The sequence below is a fragment of the Staurois parvus genome, unplaced genomic scaffold (genome assembly GCF_062004578.1).
Source record: "Staurois parvus isolate SC_StPar_1 unplaced genomic scaffold, SC_StPar_1.0 ptg000333l, whole genome shotgun sequence".
Classification (NCBI taxonomy): domain Eukaryota; kingdom Metazoa; phylum Chordata; class Amphibia; order Anura; family Ranidae; genus Staurois; species Staurois parvus.
Window position 1 is genome coordinate 57,577 of NW_028318129.1, and position 21,098 is coordinate 78,674.

The 21,098-nt window shown below is 47.6% G+C and overlaps 1 protein-coding gene across 1 annotated transcript in view; it reads right to left on the reverse strand.

Annotated features, from left to right (window-relative positions):
- Nucleotides 1-11,895: 11,895 nt before the first annotated feature.
- The window catches only part of LOC149457146 (lymphocyte antigen 6E-like), an 80,743-nt gene continuing 71,540 nt past the window's right edge, over nucleotides 11,896-21,098 (reverse strand). The window contains exon 3 of the mRNA XM_089684002.1: nucleotides 11,896-12,164. Coding sequence (XP_089540128.1) covers nucleotides 11,956-12,164 — 209 coding nt within the window. The 3' untranslated portion in view covers nucleotides 11,896-11,955. The remainder of the gene's footprint in view (nucleotides 12,165-21,098) is intronic.

Here is a 21,098-nt window from a genome sequence, read left to right on the forward strand (position 1 = left end):
GGGGGGCGTGGGAAAGACATATTGTAACCATGGCTCCCATATTTTCAAGAATTTCCATTGGGAATCGTTGCAGATACTTGACATCTGTTCATTGAGCATTATAGCGGTCATACGGTCCCGCACCCCCTGAAGAGGGACAAATGGGCTCTTCCATGCCTAGTGGCCAACAGAAATAAATAGGAAGAAAACTTCTGCTGGAGTGCCAAGAGGCCCGGTATGGGGCAATGAAGCAAGGCGTACCGAGCATCCCGGCGTATGGAGAGATGGAACAAGCTGAAAAGGAGGCCAAAACACACGAGACCAAAAACGCAACAGTCTCAGGCATGACCACCAGATACGCAATACATCCCCACGATGGCCACAACCCCGAAAGCATTGACCACTGCAGGCAGGGTTAGCCCGCGCCAAACGAGCCGGAACCCAATACCAGCGAAACAATACCTTGTATGCTGCCTCCAGCGTGGTCCTATTAAATGAACATTTAGCAATAAGCGACCAGGCCCTATTCCAGTCCTCCAGATCCACGACTGCCCCCAGGTCACGCTCCCACTGAGCGACATATGAGAGAGAAGTATAATAATATATAATAATAATACGTCTGTTCAAAGCTGCATAAGGAAGGAAGCTGTTGGCAAAGCAGTTCAAAGGCAGATTTCTGGTACGGCCCCCGCAGTGAGGTCAGCCAATGCCGCAATTGAAGGTAACGAAAAAATTCCGCCGGAGGGACATCCCTGTGCACTAATTTTTTGAGCATTTAGATATTGCTTGGGTCATGATCTGCCAGTCTTGGTGGACAAGCTGGCCTCCTAATTCAGTTTGCCAGGGCTGGTGATAGGGCCATGGGGGGGTGGGATTGTTGTAAGAAATGACTGAGGAGTAGATTAGTGACATTAGGCCCAGGGAGTGGGAGTGACCCAACAAAGAGGAGAACATGGAGGGATCCCTACACCCTACAGGACCACCTAGTCTACTGCAGAGTCCCCTAACATCTTTCCCCACAGTGATACCCAGAGCTTTCTAGCACTTTAATACATATTTTGTATTCCCATACTTTTATTGTGTGAGTGTATAACTTTCATTTTTTTTTTTTACTGTTGGGCATGGAAGGCTTTGGAAGAACTCACCTGGGCCTTAATCCCTTTAAAGTTGGGGGGGCCATTGCTTTATAAATCCATATAACATTCTGCCAGGAACAACGTAAGTATATATTCCTAGGCTTCATCTCTGAACATTTTCAAATACTGTTTCCTCCACAACTAAAGCATACAATAGGGACCGATTTATTGCTTGTTGTTTAACTGTTTTATTGTGCGCTTTAAACCGCAGCAACCTCGAGCAAATAAAGGAAATGGACAAATACGAGAAGTTTCTGAAGAACCTTTGTGCTCATCAAATAAAAAGTGTTAAAGTTGCAGTACTCAAGATGACAATTCACCTTCATCAATATACAAAAAAACAAAGTATACCAGGCTATAGTTGGTATATATTGTTCATTCTTGGGGTTTGCATACACCCCAGTACAACTTTTTAGGGTGTGGTGCTGTGCTTTCTTCATATAAGAGTGTAATAGGGTGAAATTTATCAATAGGCTCCATGGCTTTTTTGTGATGTGGTCTAAATTTCTAATGCAGGTTTTTTTCCCCAAATTCTTTCTTCTAAATTTGTAAGTAAAAGTATTAAAAACAGAGCCTCGTGGGCATACCCCGGTTTGAAAGGGACAGAGTAAAACAGAATAAAAAAACTAAAAACATCCAAGAACAACTGATTGCTATAACCACTCAGGTCATACTATGTACATTGTAAAAATACAAAGGAAAAACAAAACGGCGCTGAGAGAGGACCACACATGAAGGGTAGAAATATAGGGGTCTGATAAAGGAATGTTCTAATATACATATATACAGTTATGTTCAAAATACTAGCAGTCAGACATCACTAACCGGATCAATTACTGTTTTTGGTGGAAATGATATTTCTACATGGCAAATAATTTCCTAGCAGGTGTAGTAGAGTAATAGAAATCCAACAGACCCAACAGTCATGACATGCATGCTGCTGATTCTGTGTCATTGAATCACTCATTGAAAGGGGCGTGTTCAAAATAATAGCCGTGTGGAGTTCTATTAGTGACGTCATTCATTCTTTGAAAAACAGGTGGCAATGATTGCCCTTATTTAAGGAAGGAAGGCAGCAAATGTTGGACATGCTGGTTACAGTGCATTTCTCTCTGAAATTCTGAGGAAAATGGGTCGGGACTCAGCCAACAATCAGCTCCAGGAAGATGAAAGAAGGTGTGACGTTCCCTGTGAGGACTCAGCCAATAATCAGCTCCAGGAAGATGAAAGAAGGTGTGACGTTCCCTGTGAGGACTGTTACAATTAGAAGACGCCGATGTGAAGCCAAGCTATCTGCAAGAAGTCCCCGCAAAGTCCCACTGTTGGGAAAAAGACGTGTGCTGAAGAGGTTACAATCTGCCAAAGAGCACATTGACCGGCCTAAAGAGAAATGGCGCAACATTTTGTGGACTGATGAAAGTAAGATTGTTCTTTTTGGGTCTAGTGGGCGGAGACAGTTTGTCAGACGACCCCCAAACACTGAATTCAAGCCACAGTACACTGTGAAGACAGTGAAGCATGGTGGTGCAAGCATCATGATATGGGGATGTTTCTCATACTACGGTGTTGGGCCTATTTATCGCATACCAGGGATCATGGATCAGTTTGAATCCATCAGAATACTTGAAGAGGTCATGCTGCCTTATGCTGAAGAGGAAATGCCCTTGAAATGGGTGTTCCAACAAGACAATGACCCCAAACACACCAGTAAACGGGCAACATCTTGGTTCCAGACCAACAAGATGGACGTTATGGAGTGGCCAGCCCAATCCCCGGATCTTCATCCAATAGAAAACTTGTGGAATGACATCAAAAATGCCATTTCTGAGGCAAAACCAAGAAATAGAGAAGAACTGTGGAATGTGGTCCAATCATCCTGGGCTGGAATACCTGATCACAGGGGCCAGAAGTTGGGGGACTCCATGCAACACAGATGTACAGCAGTTCTCAGAAACAGAGCGACTACAACCAAATATTCATGAAGTCATTCAAAGGAAAGCAAAATCTTCAAACATTTCTCAGTTTATATAGTGAATGTTGGAGTTTGTAAAGAAGAATACAAACACGGCGATTTTTTTGAACCGTCTAATATTCACTTTTCTTCCATTTTTTTTAGAGGAACAACACAAATTTGATGTATTTTTCTTCATGTTGTGATTTGGAATAGAATGTGTCGTGTTCCCAATGCATTTGTGTGGATGGAAATAAAAGGATTAGAAGCATTTTCAGCTTTAGTCACTTTTTTCAACACACTGCTATTATTTTGAACACAACTGTACTTATAAGTGTTTTTACTGCAGTTCCTTTTTTTTCTTCTCAGGAAATGTGATTTGAAGTGTGTCTGAAGGCGCAGACCCAGCCGGCTGGATTTAAAGGTTAACTTCCTCTTTCAAGTTTAAGAAAAGCATCTTCTGGTCAAACCAACTTGAACCAGCAACTGTCTATCTTGGACTTATTTTGAACTATTAACCTACATTTAACTCTGAGTTTGCTGTTAACCTCTTGCTGTCTGCCTGCTGTTTATAAACGGCAGGACGGTGGCACTCCAGGGGCGAGTTGCCGTTCCTAAATGGCACCCGCCTTTTCTAGCTGTGCGCGCTCCCTGGGAGCGCGCAGCACCGCAATCCAGTGCCCGCTGTGTCCTCCGGACACAGTGAAACACCGATCGTCGGACAGGACCTCTGTACGAGGTCCCGATCATGTGATCACTGATTGGCGAATCAGTGATCACATGCAAAGTAGTAAGCAAGATGTCACTTGTGACATCACTATAAAATAATTAAATAAAAGCGAGCGCTATCCGGAAATCTGAAAGCAGCTAGAACACCAAAAGGTAACCAAGAGAAAACCTTCAAATAAAATACATAAACATATATATATAAAGACCATATATAAGGTGCAGCGCTATAATAACATATAAAACACAAAAGTGCCAATATCAAATCACACTGCGGTGAAGTTAGATGAGATGAATAATAGTCTTAAAATAAATCAGAAGTGGGGATCCAAACGATCCTAATAGGTGCGTGGGATAAGATTCTGTGCAGCACACGGTGACTCTGAGGTAAGAATTACGCACTCACCAGAAGTGCGTCAAAAAAACGCATGTGGGTTTTATCCTGTAATATCAGAAAACGATCATCCGTTGCCAAGATAGAGATAGAATCCTACACCTTCCAGATCGTCCCTTGGGTATGTGCTTCAAGTTTCATAAGCGCATCTCAGGCATATCACCATCAGGGGTCCCCTTTTAAGGCAGATTCTGCAAGTGGGGACTCTCATAGAAGAGAGCCCAATAAGGGACACCACATAGTGTAATACCGTATGAGCTAGGTTTATTGAAGATGCAGCATGAAAATGAATACAAAGCAGTAAAATAGAATAGAACACTGACCAAATACTGTAAAGGATGACCACCAGCGGTGGTCAGACGTCCAGATAATGCAGCCCATCTGACGCGTTTCGTGCAGTGCACGTTATCAAAGGGTCCAGTGTTCTATTCTATTTTACTGCTTTGTATTCATTTTCATGCTGCATCTTCAATAAACCTAGCTCATACGGTATTACACTATGTGGTGTCCCTTATTGGGCTCTCTTCTATGAGAGTCCCCACTTGCAGAATCTGCCTTAAAAGGGGACCCCTGATGGTGATATGCCTGAGATGCGCTTATGAAACTTGAAGCACATACCCAAGGGACGATCTGGAAGGTGTAGGATTCTATCTCTATCTTGGCAACGGATGATCGTTTTCTGATATTACAGGATAAAACCCACATGCGTTTTTTTGACGCACTTCTGGTGAGTGCGTAATTCTTACCTCAGAGACTTGTGACATCACTGCTTACTACGTGTGAAATCTGTGAATGATCACAGAGGTCACATGGTACAGGGCTATTCACAACAGCCTTGTACCATGTGACAAGCTGTGACCAATCACAGCTCACTCAGTATTTCTCAATGACTGCAAGAATGCAGACAGAGAGAAGGAGAAATTATTGCTTTTACATCCTATATGGGTGTAAAAGCAATCAGTGTAAAAAAAAAAAAAAAAAAAAAAATCTTCATCACCCCCCAACAAGTAGTGCAGTGTCACCATGGTGACACTGTACTGCTAGGGTGACAGTATGTAAAAAAAAAATAAATAAAAAATAATATTAAAAAAAATAAAATAAAAATGTAAAAAAAAATGTTTAAAAATTATAATTTTTGGTTATAAACTAATTTGGATTTTTTTTTTTACTAACATTTTGGCCAAGATTTATGATGAAATATTATTTATTTGCAAAATTTTATAAAAAATACCCACTTTTTTTCAAAATTTTTGGACTTTCATTTACATAGTAAAAAAAATAAAAATCCCAGCGGTGAATAAATACCACCAAAATAAAGCTTTATCTGTCTCAAAAAAATGGTAAAAAATTCATATGGGTACAGTGTTGCATGACCGCGCAATTGTCATTCAAAATGTGATAGTGCTGAAAGCTGAAAATTGCCCTGGACAGGAAGGGGGTGAAAGTGTCCGGACTGGAAGGGGGTGAAAGTGTCCGGACTGGAAGGGGGTGAAAGTGTCCGGACTGGAAGGGGGTGAAAGTGTCCGGACTGGAAGGGGGTGAAAGTGTCCGGACAGGAAGGGGGGGAAAGTGTCCGGACTGGAAGGCGGTGAAAGTGTCCGGACTGGAAGGGGGGAAAGTGTCCGGACTGGAAGGGGGGGAAAGTGTCCGGACTGGAAGGGGGGGAAAGTGTCCGGACTGGAAGGGGGGGAAAGTGTCCAGACTGGAAGGGAGGGAAAGTGTCCGGACTGGAAGGGGGGGAAAGTGTCCGGACTGGAAGGGGGGGAAAGTGTCCGGACTGGAAGGGGGGGAAAGTGTCCGGACTGGAAGGGGGGGAAAGTGTCCGGACTGGAAGTGGTTAAGCATATGAAATTTGATTGGGTAAAACCATATGACCACGCCTGAACCTCAGTACGATCACGCCTATACGTTATGTAATAGTCTAAGCTTAAAGAGATATATATACAGTATATATATATATTTTGTATTACTTTATTTCATCTCACATGAGGTGAACTTTTGTATGCTATATTATCTCCACTACAGTGTAAAAAATGCACCTTTCTCTACCAATTCGGACTCGGCATCTGATCTAAAAGGTCTTGTTTGGAGACACCCTAACCTGAAGTTACAATAGGTTAGTGACAAATGACGGATACAGTGGGAGAAATACAAATAAGGGAGTGTGACGGAGGGTAGGCAGGACAGAACACACACAGCAGATGGCAAACGCACAAAGCTTTATTGAGACAACAAAATGACAGTCACTCAATGGGAAAATAGCGATCTCGCCAGTAAAGGGACAGCAAGGAGGGGCTAAAACACTTGTAGTCCAGTATCGAGAGCAAAGAAAAAGTCTCTGTAACAGATTGTAATCCAACAAAGGGTTAGGGGATCATCACAGGGACAGTTCAGGTAAAACAGGGGAAAGCATATGCCCACAGAGCCGACAGGGTGTCCGGTCTCCCAGGGATAAGAAAGTAAGACACAGGTACCTGTTGCAGGTCCGAGACAGGCGAGGGGGTCTCTTCCTTTGGGCTGGGGGTCTCAGGAAGGCTGGCTTGTGCGGTCTCCCCCTTTACTGGGGTCTCAGGCAGCAGGCAGGCAATCTCCCCCCTTTGCTGGGGCCTCAGGCATGCTGGCTTGTGCAGTCTCCCCCCTTTGGACTGGGGTCTCAGGCAGCAGGCAATCTACCCCTGGGCTGGGGGTCTCCGGCAGGCTGGCAGGCAATCTCCCCCTCGGCTTGGGGGGGCTCAGGCAGCTGGCAGGTAATCTCCCCTCCGCTGGGTCTCAGGCAGGTAGCAGGTAATCTCCCCCCTTTGCTTGGGGTCTCAGGCAGGTGTGGGCGATCTCCCCCTAGCCTTGGGGGTCTCAGGCAGAGTCTGGTCACGAGGGTCCCGACGCAGCTGGGCTCCCTCCGTGACTGCACAGCAGAATGGACGATCGGAGAGCCCAGCATCAGCCTCTTAAGCTGATGCAGGGCGCTCTCCGGTCATCCTGGAAACTGGGGGGGGCCGGGGGTGACGTGCCTCGTCGCTCAGCAAAGAGGCATGCCCCCTGGATACGGGCCGCGCTTCTCATGAGCACAGCCTTTGTCCAGGGACATCCGCAAGCGCGGGAACTTCTCGTGCACGCGATGCAGATGACCGGGATCGTGCAGCGTCAGCTTGTCGCCGTGATCCCTCTCATCTCTGCAAGAGGCTCACACCTCTCCGTAGAGAGGTGTGAACCTCGCTATCTCACCTCCTCTGGCCTCGCCGGATGGGGACAAGATAGTGGCAGATGTGCGAGGGGCCGCGCCTCTCGTCCTGTGCGGCTTGGCTTCAAAGAGCCACGGCAGGACAGGAGACGGCAGGGGGGGAGGTCATCCTGATGGGGGGAAGCAGCTGTGACGGAGTAAGTGTACAATAGTAATAAGTTCAAAATGGGGTGGCGATGAGGTGACAAATGGAGACGGAGAAGTCCATAGTCAAAGGGTCCTAAGTGGTGGATGGATGGTGAAGGCAGCTCCCCATAGAGCGAAGCAGAACTCTGTAGAAGACAAATCGGACACAAGTGGGTGCCAATCTCAGTGTAGAGGGTTAAAGATTTATTGGTAACAAGAGGTTAAAAACTACTCACAAACGTAAGAAGTATAATAGCATGGTAAAAGAATGCCTTTGGTAAGCCCTCAGTCTGACAGTTGGAAGTTGGATCCTGGTTGTGCAGGATGAGCAGAGATGCAGCTGTCAGTGATCAGCAATGCAGAGAGTTTTTTAAAAATGGTGCCGAAACCAGCATGGACAGCAAGGAAATCAGGACCTCGGCAGGCGACCAATGGCAGGGCAGGAACAGGGTCAGGTGACGCGTTTCGAAGCACTTGCTTCTTCTTCAGACCTGACGTTTGTGAGTAGTTTTTAACCTCTTGTTACCAATAAATCTTTAACCCTCTACACTGAGATTGGCGCCCCCTTGTGTCTAATTAGAGTAAAAATACATCAGCTTGATGGAAGCTTCTCTCAGATGGCTATATTTACTTGGGATTGCCCAGGATTATCATCTACCTCCCCAAACAGGGGGTGCCTTGACCAAATATTCCAAACTTTAGAGAATTTGTTGGGGCAGCCTGTGCTTTTTATAGTTTGAACAAATAAGGCCCCATGTACACGGGACACTTCTGAATGATGGACACTGACTGCTGGAAAACGTAGGTTAAAAAAAGTCTATTTAGCCGCATTTGCATAACGCGTTTATGCGCGTTTATGCACGTTTGCGTTTCAAAGCATTTTTTAAAGATATGCACAGGAGAACCTCCCAAATGCCCAGAATGCCCTGAAAAGTAGTAAATTATGAACTATTTCAGACTGTTTCAGAGAAATACACACAGTAGGAGCAGAGACAGCAGTATGTGTTGAGATAATTAGGTGTGAGTTGCTCATTAACATTTCTTTTGTTTCCAAGGGTGGGAAAGGTGTCTGGTGGAGGGAGTCATTAAGGTCATCTGGCAGGGGGATTTCGTGAGGAATTTGAGGTGCGAATGAGCATTAACATATCTTTTGTTTCCAAGGGTGGGAGAGGTCTGAGGTGTGAATGGTCATTAACATATCTTTTGTTTCCAAGGGTGGGAGAGGTCTGAGGTGTGAATGGTCATTAACATATATTTTGTTTCCAAGGGTGGGAGAGGTCTGAGGTGTGAATGGTCATTAACATATCTTTTGTTTCCAAGAGTGGGAGAGGTCTGAGGCGTGAATGGTCATTAACATCTCTTTTGTTTCCAAGGGTGGGAGAGGTCTGAGGTGTGACTGGTCATTAACATATCTTTTGTTTCCAAGGGTGGGAGAGGTCTGAGGTGTGAATTGTACATTAAAATATCTTTTGTTTCCAATGGTGGGAGAGGTCTGAGGTGTGAATGATCATTAACATATCTTTTTGTTTCCAAGGGTGGGAGGGGTCTGAGGTGTGATTGGTCATTAATATATCTTTTGTTTCCAAGGGTGGGAGGGGTCTGAGGTGTGAATGGTCATTAACATGTCTTTTGTTTCCAAGGGTGGGAGAGGTCTGAGTTGTGAATGGTCATTAACATGTCTTTTGTTTCCAAGGGTGGGAGAGGTCTGAGGTGTGAATGGTCATTCCCATATCTTTTGTTTCCAAGGGTGGGAGAGGTCTGAGGTGTGAATTGGTCCCTACAATGTGTGACAAGCTTGGTAGGAACATCCTGTGTTCAGTGTTTTGTCCATCTGAGCACCTTGAAAACACTTTGCATGCATTTTTCATGATGAAAAAAGGCTCTGGACAGCATCGGGAACTGGAAGAGTTTTAAAAAAAATTCGAATGCAAGCGCTTATAAATGTGATTTGCCGCATTTACAAGTGTTTTGTGTTTGAAACGCTGATAAAATAGACGTCTGAACGCAAGTTTGTTGTGTTCAAAAAAATGACTGTAAACTCAACTGCCTGTAAACGACTGTAAACGAAGATGTGTACATGGACACATAGGAGAACATTAGGGAGGGTTCAGGGGCGGCTGAAAAAAACTCTGAACAGCTCCTGAACGTGAGTTTAGCAGCTGCAGTGTACATGAACCCTAAGACGTCTTTTAAATGTTTTTGGTGTGCGGTCAGTGACTCATGGGTCAACTTGTGTTGATGGAGGTTTGTATTAGATTTATTCAGTGTACTTGTGTGTGTTGTTTTCAAGGTTAATAATTTGCATTCTTTGCATAATAATAGAGCAATCAAAAAAAAAAAAAAAAGGATTCAGCATAGGTGAGAAGACTCTGGTCATCTAATAGTCCTAAAAAGCAGATTTCTGGGCAGAAGATATTCAGATGATGAATAAACATTTGGCAAATGTATCACCAATAAATTTCATGTCCTTCATGTAGCGCCTCCTTGCTGTGAGTTGTTAAGCCAGTTCCTGCACCATGACCTACAGTTACATTTCCAGTGATGGCGGGATTAAGGCCTTAAAAATCCTCCCTCCAGTTCACTACACTGTTCAGGTTTCACACTGAGGTTGGCTTCCAGACCACGCTGGGAATCATTCACTTACACACTTACAAGTGGCCTCTCCCTTGCCGGAGGTTCCAGGCCTAGTCTGCAGTGGGACCCACCAATCCCCCTGAGGTCCATGAGACATAAGGGCCCAAGTTGCTGGGGAATCATTCCTACCAATGTCAAGCATGTGACTCCTCCTCAACTTGGCCACCACTCATTTCACCACTCATGTAATGGTCCCGGGTTTTGGCAGTACTGGTAACTTTTTGGAAACAATGAATGACCAGTCCAGCATTTATAGCAGCATAGACCATTACCTTACATCTGCATGTAGCTTCCCACAAAGCCCAGCTTTGCTTACTTGTACTGATCAGGGGCGGACTGAAAACTCATGGGGCCCCCGGGCTATAGGGCATCATGGGGCCCTGTGTCCTTGCCCATACCCAAAAAAGCCTATGAAAAAGCCAATGAAAGGTACCAGGGGCATCTTATGGGGCCCCCTACTGACCCCGGGCCCTCGGGCAGTGCCCTAGTGCTCGAATGGTAAGTCCGCCTCTGGTACTGAACCCATCACAGAGGAACTGGTTGATTTAAAACATTTCCTAAACTTCTTTGCACACTTTTACACATTGACAAACAGTTATATGTATTCATAGTTTCTTTCCAAATGTATGGTGAAGACCTGAATACACAGTGTGACGGGAGTCACTTTGAGTGGGGGGCCCATGGAACCCAGCTCACTTTGGAGAGGTGAGGAGAACCCTGACCAGAGCCCCTTCTTCCACACGTTTGCTGTCCCCCCACATGGCTTCTCGCAAACCGCAAACGGGACTTCTTATGGCTTTCCTCCAACAATGGCTTTCTTCTTGTCACTCTTCCATAAAGGCCAGATTTGTGGAGTGCACGACTAATAGTTGTCCTGTGGACAGATTCTCCCCCCTGAGCTGTGGATCTCTGCAACTCCTCCAGAGTTCCCATGGGCCTCTTGGCTGCTTCTCTGATGAATGCTCTCCTTGCCCGGCCTGTCTTTTTAGGTGGACGGCCATGTCTTGGTAGGTTGGCAGTTGTGCCGTACTCTTCCCATTTTCAGATGATGGATTGAACAGTGCTCTGTCAGATGTTCAGAGCTTGGGATAGTTATTTATAACTCTGCTTTAAACTTCTCCACAACTTTTTCCCTGACCTATCTGGTGTGTTCCTTGGCCTTCATGATGCTGTTTGTTCATAAATGTTCTCTAACAAGCCTCTGAGGGCTTCACAGAACAGCTGTATTTATATTGAGATTAAATTTCACACAGGGGGACTCTATTTACTAATTAGGTGACTTCTGAAGGCAATTGGTTTCACTAGATTTTAGTTAGGGGTATTAGAATAAAGGGGGCTGAATACAAGTGCCGCCACACTTTTCAGATATTGATTTGTAAAAATCATTTATTATTTTCCTTCCACCTCACAATTATGTGCCACTTTGTGTCGGTCTATCACATCAAATCCCAATAAAATACATTTACATTTTTGTTCTAACATGACGAATTGTGGAAATTTCAAGGGGTGTGAATACTTTTTCAAGGCATTGTACAGTGCTTTTGTTTGGATGCCAGAAAAATCAGACGACACATAAAAGTACAAGAAACTAAGAAATGGCATCATTGGTATTTTTGCACAAGGCGCCATGTAACGCCAGACAGGCATCCTGTGGAGGTCTCTGCCCTCCACCACTATAGACATTGCAAGAAACAGGCAGACAATTCAAGGCTTTCCCATTACAAACCATTTATTGCTGCAGGTTGGACAATTTGTGATCTCACATCATATATCAGAGAATTGAGCTACTGATGAACATCACAATGGTTCCCATTGCCAGGATAATGGCGGCATAGCTGGCCTTGATGCTGATGCGTTCGCTGGCGTTGCACAGGTCACTGGAGCAGCAGGACACGGAGCCTGAAGCCACGATGGCACTTCCGCTGGTTGGAGTGCAGCTGGTCGCGCAGGTCTTGGTAATTGAGGTTGTAGAAAGTCCAACTAGAGAGAGAACAAATGGAACAGTCTTTCATTTCCAATATATTATCTTTCCTGAATGAAACCTGAATCTGGGATTTCACACCGATAAGCCATAACACTCTGACTACCCACTTAATATTAGGTAGGTCCTCCTTTTGCCACCAGAGAGCCCTTCGCTGGCTCTTGAATCCGCCACCAAGATCACACCAGCAGCTATGTGTTCATGATTTAACCACTTGTCTTCCATGCCCTTTATAAATGTACTTTGGTAGACAAGTGGTTCAAGTAGACTGAAAAGCATAGTAATGGAAAAATTTCACATTTTAGAAAATTAGGAATCAAATGTGTACCCTCCCTTGCCACGAGTTTGGTGATTTCTTGGTTTAGAAATGTCTGTGGTGCTTTCATTACATGAGTATTATTATTATACGGGATTTATATGGCGCCAACAGTTTGCTCAGCGCTTTACAATATAAGGGGGGGCGGTACAATTACAATACAGTTCAGTACAGAAGGAATAGGAGGGCCCGGCTCATGGAGCTTACAATCTAAAGGAAGGGGGAGGGGATACAAAAGGTGATCGCTGCGGGGGATGATCTGGTGGAGGTGATTCAAGTACAGTTCTGAGGTGGAGGTGGGGTAGGCTTCCCTGAAGAAGTGAGTTTTCAAAGATTGCCTAATGGTGGGGGCTGACCGGACGTGCTGTAGTAGGGAGTTCCAGAGGATGGGAGAGGCTCTGGAGAAGTCCTGGAGGAGAGCGTGGGAGGAGGTGATGAGGGAGCTAGAGAGGAGGATATCATGGGAGGAGCGGAGTGGGTGATGTGGCCGATATCTGTGGATGAGGTTGGTGCAGGGGCGGACTGACCATTTGGAAACTCAGGCACTGCCCGAGGGCCGGGGGTCAGTAGGGGGCCCCATGAGATGCCTCTGGTACCTTTTTCATAGGCTTTTTTGAGTTTGGGCAAGGACACAGGGGCCCCATGATCCCCTATTGTCCGGGGGCCCCATGAGTTGTCAGTCCTTGGGTTGGCGATGTAGCTAGGGGCAGTCTTGTGGATGGCTTTGTAAGCTGTGGTTATTATTTTGAATTGTATATGTTGGGATAGTGGAAGCCAGTGGAGGGATTGGCAGAGACGGGCAGCAGTCGCTGATTGGTTGGTAAGGGGGAGGAGTCTAGCAGCAGTCGCGGATCGGTTGGTAAGGTGGATGAGTCTAGCAGCAGCATTCATAATAGACTGAAGGGGGGATAGCCTGTGTAACGGTAGACCAGTGAGGAGGGAGTTGCAGCAATTGAGGAGGGATATAACCAAGGCGTGGATGAGTTGTTTTGTGGTGTCATTGGTTAGGAAGGGGCGGATTTTGGAAATGTTCCGGAGGTTGAGGCGGCAGGATTTAGCCAGTGAGTGGATGTGGGGCCCAAAGGAGAGGTCAGAGTCTAGGATTACGCCTAGCACCCTGGCATGAGGGGAAGGACCAATGGTAGTGCTGTTGATCGTAATGGTAAAGTTGTGAGTGGGAGATCAGGGGGGAGGTAATATTACAGCTCAGTTTTGGAAAGATTGAGTTTAAGGCAGTGATGTGACACCCATGGTGATATGTCACTTAGTAGATTTGTGATACGTGTGGAGATTGAGGGGGTTAGCTGGGGAGTGGAGAGAGAGATCTGGGTGTCATCAGCATAAAGGTGGTATTGGAAGGTTATCAGTTGGCCCAGGGGGGAGGTATAGAGAGAGAACAGAACCTTGGGGTACCCCAACAGAAAGAGGAAGTGGAGGAGGAGGAGTTGTATGTGACACTTAAAGTGAGCTCAGAAAGGTAAGAGGAGAACCAGGAGAGAGCAGAGTCATGGAGGACGATGGAGTGGAGTTTACTGAGGAGGAGCGGGTGGTCGACTGTGTCAAAGGCAGTGGAAAGGTCAAGGAGTATGAATATGGAGTAATGGCCGTTGGTTGGGGTGAGTATGGAGTAATGACCGTTGGTTGGGATGAGTATGGAGTAATGGCCATTGGTTGGGGTGAGTATGGAGTAATGGCCGTTGGTTGGGATGAGTACGGAGTAATGGCCGTTGGTTGGGATGAGTATGGAGTAATGGCCGTTGGTTGGGGTGAGTATGGAATAATGGCCGTTGGTTGGGATGAGTATGGAGTAATGGCCGTTGGTTGGGATGAGTATGGAGTAATGGCCATTGGTTGGGGTGAGTATGGAATAATGGCCGTTGGTTGGGATGAGTATGGAGTAATGGCCGTTGGTTGGGATGAGTATGGAGTAATGGCCGTTGGTTGGGATGAGTATGGAGTAATGGTCGTTGGTTTGGGTGAGTATGGAGTAATGGCCGTTGGTTGGGGTGAGTATGGAGTAATGGCCGTTGGTTGGGATGAGTATGGAGTAATGGCCGTTGGTTGGGATGAGTATGGAGTAATGGCCGTTGGGTGGGATGAGTACGGAATAATGGCTGTTGGTTGGGATGAGTACGGAGTAATGGCCGTTGGTTGGGATGAGTACGGAGTAATGGCCGTTGGTTGGGATGAGTACGGAGTAATGGCCGTTGGTTGAGACGAGTACGGAGTAATGGCCGTTGGTTGGGATGAGTACGGAGTAATGGCCGTTGGTTGGGATGAGTACGGAGTAATGGCCATTGGTTGAGACAAGTACGGAGTAATGGCCGTTGGTTGGGATGAGTACGGAGTAATGGCCGTTGGTGGGATGAGTACGGAGTAATGGCCGTTGGTTGGGGTGAGTATGGAGTAATGGCCATTGGTTGGGGTGAGTATGGAGTAATGGCCATTGGTTGGGGTGAGTATGGAGTAATGGCCGTTGGTTGGGGTGAGTATGGAGTAATGGCCGTTGGTTGGGGTGAGTATGGAGTAATGGCCGTTGGTTGGGGTGAGTATGGAGTAATGGCCGTTGGTTAGGACAGTGGTCGGCAAGCCGCGGCTCGCGAGCCACATGCGGCTCTTTACACATTTTAATGCGGCTCTTCTGTGTGCCGGGCGCCCGCTCCCCTCCCTCCTCTCGGGCGGCCGCCCCAAAAGTCAGGACTCTGCAGCTAGCCCAGCAATGGGCAAACTACGGCCCGGTGGACCTTTTAATCCGGCCCGCGGAGCGTGGCAAACATTGGCTGTTAGGATGTAGGCGGGGCAGCGTGACGAACTCCTCTCCTCTCACAGTCCGCCCTGAAGACCGGAACGGCGCGGGAACACGGCGAGAGGAATGCGCGGAGCAAAGGTAAGTGAATTGACACAATATGGGGAATTAATTACTATAGGGGGGATGAATTACTATATGGGGGATGAATTACTATAGGGGGGATGAATTACTATATGGGGGATGAATTACTATATGGGGGATGAATTACTACATGGGGGATGAATTACTATGGGGGATGAATTACTATGGGGGATGAATTACTATGGGGGATGAATTACTATATGGGGGATGAATTACTATATGGGGATGAATTACTATGGGGGATGAATTACTATAGGGGGGATGAATTACTATAGGGGGGATGAATTACTATGGGGGATGAATTACTATATGGGGGATGAATTACTATATGGGGGATGAATTACTATATGGGGGATGAATTACTATGGGGGATGAATTACTATAGGGGGGATGAATTACTATATGGGGGATGAATTACTATAGGGGGGATGAATTACTATGGGGGATGAATTACTATATGGGGGATGAATTACTATGGGGGATGAATTACTATAGGGGGGATGAATTACTATGGGGGATGAATTACTATGGGGGATGAATTACTATATGGGGGATGAATTACTATAGGGGGGATGAATTACTATAGGGGGGATGAATTACTATGGGGGATGAATTACTATGGGGGATGAATTACTATATGGGGGATGAATTACTATATGGGGGATGAATTACTATAGGGGGGATGAATTACTATATGGGGGATGAATTACTATAGGGGGGATGAATTACAATGGGGGATGAATTACTATATGGGGGATGAATTACTATAGGGGGGATGAATTACTATGGGGGATGAATTACTATGGGGGATGAATTACTATATGGGGGATGAATTACTATATGGGTGATGAATTACTATGGGGGATGAATTACTATGGGGGATGAATTACTATGGGGGATGAATTACTATATGGGGGATGAATTACTATGGGGGATGAATTACTATGGGGGATGAATTACTATATGGGGGATGAATTACTATATGGGGGATGAATTACTATGGGGGATGAATTACTATATGGGAGATGAATTTTCAGTTTTAAAAATGTGGCTCTCAAAATAAATTTCAATCGTGGTTTTGGCGAGATTTGGCTCAGTTGAAAAAAAAGGTGGCCCACCACTGGGTTGGGATGAGTATGGAATAATGGCCATTGGTGGGATGAGTACGGAGTAATGGCCGTTGGTTGGGGTGAGTATGGAGTAATGGCCGTTGGTTGGGGTGAGTATGGAGTAATGGCCGTTGGTTGGGGTGAGTATGGAGTAATGGCCGTTGGTTGGGATGAGTATGGAGTAATGGCCGTTGGTTGGGATGAGTATGGAGTAATGGCCGTTGGTTGGGATGAGTATGGAGTAATGGCCGTTGGTTTTAGCAGTTAGTAGGTCATTAGTGAGTAAGTACAATACTTGAAAGAGAGATCAGCATCTCCCCACCTTATAGTGTCACTGAAAGGATAACATGATAACATAATCATCTCCATTTTGTGATACAAGATGTTTGATATATGACTTTTGTACACACTAAGAGAAAAGTGTGTATGTAAGCTTTACAGGAAAATAACTGTGTTTGCAAGTTTTATGAGGAAGTAACTTTCGGTGAGACAGTAACCGCAGTCTGGGCGTTGGGCCAAACCATTGGGTAAGTCTGACCACAACCGTATGGCTGGACAATGGTTCTGCAAAGTTTAGTGACAATCAATGTGCAATACTGCAGATAACACGCATGGACAGAATTTGATTGGTTGATATTAAAGTTGGTAATTAAAAATCTGCCCAGCGATGACAGATTTATATATACTCTGATGTTTCCGCAATAAAGTTGGAGTGTTTGCAATGGACTTCGGTGAGAGTGCGCTCATTTCCGGAGCTCGTAGCTATCGTCAGGTGATCAGGTGGTACTGGAGGGGCCCCCAAAACAGGAAACCTCATCACCAAACCTGTAAGTGACTAAACCCCCAACAGTAAAATCAGCCTTTATATGCAGGAAGGTACGCTTGTTATACTCACCTAAGGGGTTAATCCTCTGCATTGTGTAAAAAGAGTGTTTAATCCTGTCTTCTTTGATCCTCCCCTTTTTCCGCGTTAACCATTTCATCTCCTGAGAGAACACAGCCTCGGGGACACTCTGGATATGCTCAGTTTAGTGTGTACTGCTAGAGAGTTTTTTCTTTGGAGTGGGAGAGTGCATGTGATCAGCACAGGTCCAATGAGCTCTGTCCAGACAGAGGATCGGGGGTTATACAGCCTCATAGGACAGTCAGAGGAAAATGATAACTCCTCCTACAAGCTTTAACCAGTGCTCTGCTGGACACTGATAGAAGTCATAAGACTGCTCTATACTGCTGATGAGAAAAGGGATTTAGCAGTTTATATTTACTAAAATAATTACATTTATATGTTTTGTGTACTGTGGAAGACCAGATATAGTGAATGCGGGGTCCGGGGAGAGCGGATATAGTGAATGCGGGGTCCGGGGAGAGCGGATATAGTGAATGCGGGGTCCGGGGAGAGCGGATATAGTGAATGCGGGGTCCGGGGAGAGCGGATATAGTGAATGCGGGGTCCGAGGAGAGCGGATATAGTGAATGCGGGGTCTGGGGAGACCGGATATAGTGAATGCGGGGTCCGGGGAGAGCGGATATAGTGAATGCGGGGTCCGGGGAGAGCGGATATAGTGAATGCGGGGTCCGGGGAGAGCGGATATAGTGAATGCGGGGTCCGGGGAGAGCGGATATAGTGAATGCGGGGTCCGGAGAGAGCGGATATAGTGAATGCGGGGTCCGGGGAGAGCGGATATAGTGAATGCGGGGTCCGGGGAGAGCGGATATAGTGAATGCGGGGTCTGAGTTGAGTGGATTTAGTGAATGTGGGGTCCGGGGATTGCGGATATAGTGAATGTGGGGTCCGGGGAGACCAGATATACTGAATGCGGGGTCCGGGGAGAGCGGATATAGTGAATGCGGGGTCCAGGGAGAGCGGATATAGTGAATGCGGGGTCCGGGGAGAGCGGATATAGTGAATGCGGGGTCCGGGGAGAGCGGTAATAGTGAATGCGGGGTCCGGGGAGAGCGGATATAGTGAATGCGGGGTCCGGGGAGAGCGGATATAGTGAATGCGGGGGCGGGGAGAGGGGATATAGTGAATGCGGGGTCCGGGGAGACCGGATATAGTGAATGCGGGGTCCGGGGAGAGCGGATATAGTGAATGCGGGGTCCGGGGAGAGCGGATATAGTGAATGCGGGGTCCGGGGAGAGGGGATATAGTGAATGCGGGGTCCGGGGAGAGCGGATATAGTGAATGTGGGGTCCGGGGAGAGCGGATATAGTGAATGTGGGGTCCAGGGAGAACGGATATAGTGAATGCGGGGTCAGGGAAGACCAGATATAGAGAATGCGGGGTCCGAGTTGAGGGGATTTAGTGAATGTGGGGTCCGGGGATTGCGGATATAGTGAATGCAGGGTCCGGGGAGACCAGATATACTGAATGCGGGGTCCGGGGAGAGCGGATATAGTGAATGTGGGGTCCGGGAAGAGCGGATATAGTGAATGCGGGGTCCGGGGAGAGCGGATATAGTGAATGCGGGGTCCGGGGAGAGCGGATATAGTGAATGCGGGGTTCGGGGAGAGCGGATATAGTGAATGCGGGGTCCGGGGAGAGCGGATATAGTGAATGCGTGGTCCGGGGAGAGCGGATATAGTGAATGCAGAGTCCGGGGAGAGCGGATATAGTGAATGCGGGGTCTGGGGAGAGCGGATATAGTGAATGCGGGGTCCGGGGAGAGCGGATATAGTGAATGCGGGGTCCAGGGAGAGCGGATATAGTGAATGCGGAGTCCGGGGAGAGCGGATATAGTGAATGCGGGGTCCGGAGAGAGCGGATATAGTGAATGCGGGGTCTGAGTTGAGGGGATTTAGTGAATGTGGGGTCCGGGGATTGCGGATATAGTGAATGTGGGGTCCGGGGAGACCAGATATACTGAATGCGGGGTCCGGGGAGAGCGGATATAGTGAATGCGGGGTCCGGGGAGAGCGGATATAGTGAATGCGGGGTCCGGGGAGAGCAGATATAGTGAATGCGGGGTCCGGGGAGAGCGGATATAGTGAATGTGGGGTCCGGGGAGAGCGGATATAGTGAATGTGGGGTCCAGGGAGAACGGATATAGTGAATGCGGGGTCAGGGAAGACCAGATATAGAGAATGCGGGGTCCGAGTTGAGGGGATTTAGTGAATGTGGGGTCCGGGGATTGCGGATATAGTGAATGCGGGGTCCGGGGAGACCAGATATACTGAATGCGTGGTCCGGGGAGAGCGGATTTAGTGAATGCGGAGTCCGGGGAGAGCGGATATAGTGAATGCGGGGTCCGGGGAGAGCGGATATAGTGAATGCGGGGTCCGGGGAGAGCGGATATAGTGAATGCGGGGTCCAGGGAGAGCGGATATAGTGAATGCGGAGTCCGGGGAGAGCGGATATAGTGAATGCAGGGTCCGGAGAGAGCGGATATAGTGAATGCAGGGTCCAGGGAGAGCGGATATAGTGAATGCGGGGTCCAGGGAGAGCGGATATAGTGAATGCAGGGTCCAGGGAGAGCGGATATAGTGAATGCAGGGTCCAGGGAGAGCGGATATAGTGAATGCGGGGTCCAGGGAGAGCGGATATAGTGAATGGGTGGTCCGGGGAGACCGGATATAGTGAATGAGGGGTCCAGGGAGAACGGATATAGTGAATGCGGGGTCAGGGGAGACCAGATATAGAGAATGCGGGGTCCGAGGAGAGGGGATTTAGTGAATGCGGGGTCCGGGGATTGCGGATATAGTGAATGTGGGGTCCGGGGAGACCAGATATACTGAATGCGGGGTCCGGGGAGAGCGGATATAGTAAATGCGGGGTCCGGGGAGAGCGGATATAGTGAATGCGGGGTCCGGGGAGAGCGGATATAGTGAATGCGGGGTCCGGGGAGAGCGGATATAGTAAATGCGGGGTCCGGGGAGAGCGGATATAGTGAATGCGGGGTCCGGGGAGAGCGGATATAGTGAATGCGGGGTCCGGGGAGAGTGGATATAGTGAATGCGTGGTCTGGGGAGAGCGGATATAGTGAATGCGGGGTCCGGGGAGACCGGATATAGTGAATGCGGGGTGCGGGGAGAGCGGATATAGTGAATGCAGGGTCCGTGGAGAGCGGATATAGTGAATGCGGGGTCCGGGGAGAGCGGATATAGTGAATGCCGGGTCCGGGGAGAGCGGATATAGTGAATGCGGGGTCCGGGGAGAGCGGATATAGGGAATGCGGGGTCCGGGGAGAGCGGATATAGTGAATGCGGGGTCCGGGGAGAGCGGATATAGTGAATGCGGGGTCCAGGGAGAGCGGATATAGTGAATGCGGAGTCCGGGGAGAGCGGATATAGTGAATGCGGAGTCCGGGGAGAGCGGATATAGTGAATGCGGGGTCCAGGGAGAGCGGATATAGTGAATGCGGAGTCCGGGGAGAGCGGATATAGTGAATGCTGGGTCCGGGGAGAGCGGATATAGTGAATGCTGGGTCCGGGGAGAGCGGATATAGTGAATGCGGGGTCCGGGGAGAGCGGATATAGTGAATGCGGGGTCCGGGGAGAGCGGATATAGTGAATGCGGAGTCCGGGGAGAGCGGATATAGTGAATGCTGGGTCCGGAGAGAGCGGATATAGTGAATGCAGGGTCCAGGGAGAGCGGATATAGTGAATGCAGGTTCCAGGG